We start from the raw sequence: 7,199 nt of genomic DNA on the forward strand, positions 1-7,199 counted from the left end.
CTTTTTTCTTTTTGCTTATGTGGTGCTGAGGAATCGAACCCAGGGCCTCAGGCATGCAAGGCAAGCGCTCTACCACTGAGCCACCTTCCCAGTCCCAAGTGTAGTTTTCTTAATGTAGAATATTTTTCTTAGATATATTTAAAGGAACGTGATTCCGAAGCAGTGAATAATTTAAGGATCATAGTCTTAGGGCATTACAAAGTTTGCTAGCTGTAAAGCAGAGGTTACAGTTCCGTTAGGAGGAGTTCGTGCCGATGACAGGAGGTTATAGCTGCAAACAGTGTGTGGGACTCAGGATCACCTGATCTCACCAGCGGCTGAGTTGGCTCTATCATAGATTTCTGCAATTACGGACTTTAGTCATTGTTAAAGCTTTGTAGTCAAATTCCAATTAATGTAGGATGAGGCTGGTTTAAAGCAGATAATATTTAGAGAGGCAGTTTGGATGGTAATTCTCAGTATACATGTAATATATAATTACAAATATATAAACATATAATACAGTGATTCTCTGCATATGTGCATATGTATGTGTCTATTTGTGTGTGTGTGTGCTTGTCTATTCACCATCTGTAATAGATACCTCTGATAAGGATCCTGTGAAATGACCAGGTGCTATCGCGTGATCTCAGACAGGTTCATGCTTCTCTCTTGGACTTCCCTGTGTAGCTCATGAGAGGGTGCCATTTTAGTATTGACTCGTTGCTGCCTTGGCGTTAGAATATGGCTGTCCTTGCACTTCTCATGGGAGCTGCCATGCGCCCTGCCAGGGGAAGAGCTGGGTGGTTCCCACACAGTGTGTGCTCTCCTGCTCCGAGGAGCACTGGGGGGCGGGGGGGGGAGCGTGCATGTGTGCACAGTAAATGAGCACCGGGTGAGTGTGCACATGTGAGCAGTGGCGTCAGTAATATGATATGGGCTACGGTAGACTGGGTAAGTGGGGCAGAACCTACTTGGAAAGAACCTCATGACGGTGAGCAAATGGCATTGTAAGCAGTGGGAAGACAGTGGTTATTTCTGGCCCGGGGCGTGGCTGTCACACTGGTCTCTGGTTGATTTGTATTTAAGATCTATTCCTGAAGGTGGAATTGCTTCATCGAAGAACTGGATAGATATTAAGATTTTTGCAACATATTATTACTCTATTTTCCTACTATAAGCTCCTCTTCATTGGGTATGATGAAGTTGAAGAGCTAGTTGAAGACATTGTATATTGTGCTTTGAAAGAATTCGATAGCTGTGTTGAGATGTAGCGAACATGCCATTCAATCACTTATTTAAAATGTACAGTCCAGTGAGTTGGGTTTGCTTTTTTAATTTAAAATTGTTTTTCTTTTAAGGTTGTAGAAGGAACACCTCTTGTGGATGGAAGAAGACTCAAGTATAGATTAAATGGTGATTTCTTTTAAGACTAATGAGTTGATCATTTTTCTACTCTTTAAACTGTCAAAGCTGATGACACCACAGTTTAAGTAGTAAACCATCTCAGTAGTTTGAAGAAAGTCATGCAGATAAACCAATATGTAAAACTTATGCCACTCTTGACATCTAGTTTCCCTCCACCCTTCCCCTCCCCAACTCTGCTTCCCTCCTTCCTCCCTCCCTCCTTCCCTCCCTCCCTCTCTCCCTCTCTCCCTCTCTCCCTCTCTCCCTCTCTCTCTCTCTCTCTCTCTCTCTGTCCTTCCCTTCCTGTTTGTTTTTGAGATAGGTCTTTAGGTAGCCCAGGCTGGCCTGGAACTCTGCATCTTTCTGCCTCAGTCTTCCAAGTGCTGGGATTACAGGGGTGAGCCACTATGCTTGCTAGTTTTGTTTTCTTTTTTCTTCTTTTTTTGTGCTGATCCTGGGTCTTAAACTCAGGGCCTGGGTACTATCCCTGAGCTTCTTTGGCTCAAAGCTAGCCCTCTACCACTTGAGCCCCTGAGACTTTTCTGTCTTTATTTTTTTTTTTAATTAGCAATAAGAGTCTCATAGACTTTCTTGCTCAGGCTGGCTTTGAACTGTGATCCTCAGATCTCAGCCTCCTGAGTAGCTAAGATTACAGGCGTGAGCCACCGGTGCCCAGCTCTAGTTTTGTTTTTTTAAATGGACTTGTCACTATTTGGAGTACCGTGCTTGTGCATCTGTGATCTTACCATTGTGAGCTATGCACTGGTGTGGGTGTCCTCCCCCCCCCCCCAACCCCTGCTGGCCTGGCTGGTCTGGCGAGTTGGCTGGCCTGTGAGATGTCTTTTGAGTTTGTGTCACATTCTTCTCAGCCCTTTTCCTGGGAAACTTCCCTGAAATGCTTTCGGGAAGCCTTGGGGTCCGTTCCTCTTCCATGCCCTGTTTTATTCTCTGGTACTGTGTCTTCCTGCTTTTAGTGCTCTTTGTTCATTCATCCAAACTTTTTGCCTCCTCGACAAAGCTTCATGAGCTGAGACTCATGCTGACAGAGGCCTTTGGGTTCTAGAAGGGCTACCCAGTTCACCACTGCTGAGTACACAGTACAACTGCTTCTTAGTCCCTAGTTCAGACCGTCAAGTACCCAGTACAACCACCACTGAATTATAGTAGGAGTGCTTCATTGGCACTCAAGAACTGAACAGATGTTTGAGTTTCTCATGTGGCAGGAGTTATCAATCTGGTTTTGCCATCTGAAGACATAGAATATTGCAAATCTGATTTCCTTGAATGATTATCCATTTTACTGGACCAGGTAGGGTGTCTTCGTTTTCTTGAGGATTTGTTACGGATGCCCGGTAACTTGTGGTGCACTCCTGGTGAGCCTGTCGCACTGGGCAGCAGTGTGGCTGCAGAGCTGTTGGCCTCTGATCACACGCCGCAGGCCGCGCCGTGCCGTGCCGCAGGGATCTCTGAGCCTGCGTCATAACGGGAGGAGAGGCAGAGCTGAGCATGGCTCCTACCATGCCAGAATGAAAACTCCCGAGCTCCACTCAGGCCCACTGCTACTTCCTTCACCCTTGTTTTTTGACCAGATACTTTCTCATCAGTACCTCATCTGGCATTGACTATCGGGTTCATCTGCCCTTTTGTGTGAGCTCAGTGCCAGACTCCCAGGGGTGCTTAAACCTTTACAGTGTTCTGGCAAACTCCTTGCTGATGGAGCGCTTGTTAGGCTCTGCTCCTTGCCCTGTGCTGGCGAGCTGGGCCTATGTCAGTCAGTTGCTTGCCCTTGCCTGTAGGTTTCTCCCAGTGGTATTCTGGGCATCAATTGGCTTCTAAGAAATGTGTTGGTGTTTGTTTGGAATCTCGAAGACATAGAACTGTTAAGCCAGTGGAAGAGAAGCCTGTCTCGTTTTTTTGTTGTTTTCTTAGTGCTGGTTTTAAGGCTTGAATTCAGGACTGAGGTACTGTCCCTGTGTCCCTGAGCTCTTCGCTCGAGGCTGGTGCTCTTAACACTTGAGCCACAGCTCTACTTGTGGTTTTTGATAGTCAATTGGAGATCAGAGTCTAGTTGTCCTGGCTGAGGCATGGAACTATGGCCCTCAGACCTCAGCCTCCTGAGTAGCTACGTTTGCAGGTGTGAGCCACCGGGGCCGGCTGGAGGTTTGTTTTGCTGTGCCAGTGATGGTGCCTGCTCCTCCAGGCTGGCCTGGCCTTGGCTTCCCTGTGGCCTCTGCTCCTAGACACTCTAGATAGTAGACTATGACTAGAATCTGAGCCATTATTAACAAGCTAATTCAAGCACAAATACTGATAATTTTGAACTTAGTTACCCTACCATTAGGTAATAGCACTGGAGTTTAAAATGTATACTTGGCCTAACTTTGTTCATTTTTAGCCATTTGACTTTGGGGTTCAGTGCATTTTGAGATTCTTTCAGTTTTATGACAGTAAAGTTCTATATCTTTCCTGGCAGTGATGTTAATAGCAGATAGTGAGCCAGGCTTGGTGCTCAGTCCTGTAATAATCAGCTCCTTGGGAGGTAGTCAGGAGAGTTTGATTTTAGATTAGGGCAAAAGAGTTGATGAGACCCTATCTAAGAGAATAGGGTAGGCATAACTGTAGTCCAGCCCTTGGGAGGTCACAAGGGAGACCTAGAGGTTAAGGCCAGTCTGGATGACGTAGCAAGGCCCGAGCTCAGGAAAAAAAACCACAGAACACATCCTGTTTCTTTATAATGGTGTGAATCGCAGGCGAGCCTGAGCTGGTGGATGTGTTAAACATTTTGCTTTCTTATTTTACAGGGTTCTACGCATTCACCCTGACGTTGGCAGGGGTTGGAGCAGCTGTCTTCTGGGGCGTGGAGCTCTCTTGGGTGTATAGCCATTTCCTTCAGTTGGCGCTTGCGGCCACAGTGTTTTCGGTGGTCTTGAGTGTTTACCTCTATGCTCGCTCTCTGAAGGCGCCCAGGAGTGAGCTGGCGCCCGCCAGCTCTGGTGAGCAGTGATGCTTCGTGTGGGGCTTCGCCTGTGGGGCTTCTTTGTGGCTGAGTGTCCCAGAGCCCAGCAACCATCTCTAGAGAGCTTCCTAGCTTCATTTTATAGGGAATGAAGCAAAGTAAGAAAAAAGATAAAGGTACTTAAAGGAAGAGGATATTTATTTTCCCACAAAAATAAGAAGTCGCAAATGGGTTGATTCTTGCCTAAAGAATTTGTTTTTTTGAAGTTGCTTATTTAAAAAATGAGTTCACATCGGAAAACCTGGCAGCTTTCTTGGGCTGTGGGAGCCGGCTGCAGCAGCTGTTGCCTGTAACGGATGTGCAGCCAGAGGTGGAGTTACATACTCACACTGGTGTGGATCGTGGTTTGGGTAAAACCTTTTCCCTTCTCAGGAAATGCTGTCTATGATTTCTTCATTGGCCGTGAACTAAACCCTCGAATTGGCACTTTTGATCTCAAATACTTTTGTGAATTGCGTCCAGGATTGATTGGATGGGTATGTCTTATTCTTTCTTAAATTTTATTTTATTTTAATAGTGCACATTCATCTTGTGTTTAGAAAGAAATATAAGCAATTTTAGAGTAAGAAGTAGGTGTAGACTTTTAGGAAGTATTACAGTTTTCCATAATTCTGTCTTCCTAACAGTGTCTTCATACTACAAGTATTTGCAAGCGGATATCTTGTTAGAGGTTATTCCACATTGTTTTTAACACTTTTGAATTCATGTTGTGCTTGTGTACATGGATTAAAATAAGAGAAGCCATGTTTTATTTCCTTTTTTGTCTTAATTTTTTATTATAAGGTGATGTACAGAGGAGCTACAGCTACATAAGTCAGGCAGAGGACATTTCTTCTGGGGCAGTGTCGCCCTTCCCCTGCTCTCTTCTGGTTTATTCCCTTTTTAATAAAAACTTTGTTTTAGCCTAATTTCAGACTTACAGAAGAGAGTGCCGAGTTCCTTCTGCCCTGCCCCCCTTCCCAGTGTATACATGAAGGCCCACCCAGTGGCCGCTGCTGCAGTAGCTGCAGTAACCCCCTCTGCAGGGCTGTTAGCCAAGCTGCAGACCCGGCCCTGGCAGAGCTGTTGCAGCGCCCTCTGTAGGAGGCTGCTGTGCCCTGCTATAGGGAGCAACAAGACCAGGTCACTTGTAGGGAAGCCCTGAGTGTTTTCTCATGGCCCAAGTGAGGTCGCTGGTACGTGGCAGGAACAGCCGGAAGTTGTGTTGCATCTCAGTGGATTGCGGCCCGGTGGCCATGGTGTTGAAATGTCTTGTTCCCAGTGCTGGCACAGGGCGGTGGTCCTGGCCTGGGCTTTGGTCCCTGCGGAGCAAGGACTGGGGCCCATTGAGACTGCTCTTTTATTTCAGGTGATTGTTAACTTGGTGATGCTCTTGGCTGAAATGGAAGTGCAGAACCGCCCCACTCCATCCCTGGCAATGATCTTGGTGAACAGTTTCCAGCTCCTGTATGTGGTAGATGCTCTCTGGAATGAGGTACTTTTTTTTTTTTTGTCTGTCTGTCGTGGGGCTTGAACTCTGGGCCTGGGTGCTGTTCCTCAGCTCTTCAGCTCAAGGCAAGCACTCTGCCACTTGAGCCACAGCGCCACTTCTGGTTTTCTGGTGGTTGATTGGAGATAAGAGTCTCATAGACTTTCCCACCTGGGCTGGCTTTGAACCTTGATCCTCAGATCTCAGCCTCCTGAGTAGCTGGGATGACAGGCGTCAGCTTTTGTTTTTGTTGTGCAGCAGAGTCTTGAATGTAGCTCTGGCCAGGCGCATCCCACTTCCTTCTGCCTCTGCCTTCCTGGTGCTGGGGGCATGCAGATCCATGCCAGCGCATCTCAGTTGCAAGGTGTTTGAGAGTCTGCTGACATTTGGAGAGTCAGCCTCTGAGTCAGAGGCTTTCCTGTGCCTTTCTTTTCTACAGCTAAGATGTACTGGACATGGTTTGCTGTAGGAACAGCAAACAAGTCCAAGTCTGAAAGCATACTTTGTGTAACCATAGGAAAAAAGCTCACAAAACTTAGATCATCTCTGTCCACTAAGACAGCAAGCAAGTCCAAGTCTGAAAGCATACTTTGTATAACCATAGGAAAAAAGCTCACAAAACTTAGATCATCTCTGTCCACTAAGAGAGGTTAATAGAGCAAATAATATAAAAATTTTTCAGCTACAAGATATTTAGCGACAGGGCTGTGAGTGTGGCTCAGTGGTGGAGTGCTTGCCTTTAACAAAAGAAGATCAGGGTCCGTGCCCGGGCCCTGAGTTCAAGCCCCAGGACTGGCAAAAAAAAAGATACTCAGAGACAAGAGTAAATTTAAGTAGTTGTACACAGGAATTAGTATTTAACAAAGCAGCTTGTGCATGCAGTGCCTCTCACCCACCCCTCCCAACCCAGTCCTCCTCTCACGGCCTTTAGTTGCACAGGGCCTGCTCTGAGTTCTTCACGGCGTTCTCCCTCCATTGCTGTCTTCTCCCTGCACTGAGGCTGGTCTTCAATTTGGCATTTCATGCAAGACAGAGGAAGGCTCAGTGACTGTGGTGTGACCCTGCACCCGCTCTGCGGGGTGTGGACAGGGCAGGGATAGGGTCAGGCCAGCTGCTCTGATGGCAGCCCCTCACTGCACAGACTCCGCCCCAGTGTCTGGCTCTTGCCTGAAGCGGGCCTCTCAGTGTTGCCAGTGCAGTCCCCTGCTGCCAGGGAGTAGTGAGGATGGCCCATTCACTCCCCCTGCTGCTGCCAGGGAGCAGTGAGGATGGCCCATTCACTCCCCCTGCTGCTGCCAGGGAGCAGTGAGGATCGCCCATTCACTCCCC

The 7,199-nt window shown here is 47.2% G+C and overlaps 1 protein-coding gene across 1 annotated transcript in view; it reads left to right on the forward strand.

Annotated features, from left to right (window-relative positions):
• Lbr (lamin B receptor) overlaps positions 1-7,199 on the forward strand; it is a 32,993-nt gene that overhangs the window by 19,440 nt on the left and 6,354 nt on the right. The window contains exons 6-9 of the mRNA XM_013036253.1: positions 1,341-1,395; positions 4,188-4,379; positions 4,775-4,878; positions 5,751-5,876. Coding sequence (XP_012891707.1) covers positions 1,341-1,395; positions 4,188-4,379; positions 4,775-4,878; positions 5,751-5,876 — 477 coding nt within the window. The remainder of the gene's footprint in view (positions 1-1,340; positions 1,396-4,187; positions 4,380-4,774; positions 4,879-5,750; positions 5,877-7,199) is intronic.

Source organism: Dipodomys ordii, unplaced genomic scaffold, assembly GCF_000151885.1.
Source record: "Dipodomys ordii isolate 6190 unplaced genomic scaffold, Dord_2.0 Scaffold268, whole genome shotgun sequence".
Lineage (NCBI taxonomy): Eukaryota > Metazoa > Chordata > Mammalia > Rodentia > Heteromyidae > Dipodomys > Dipodomys ordii.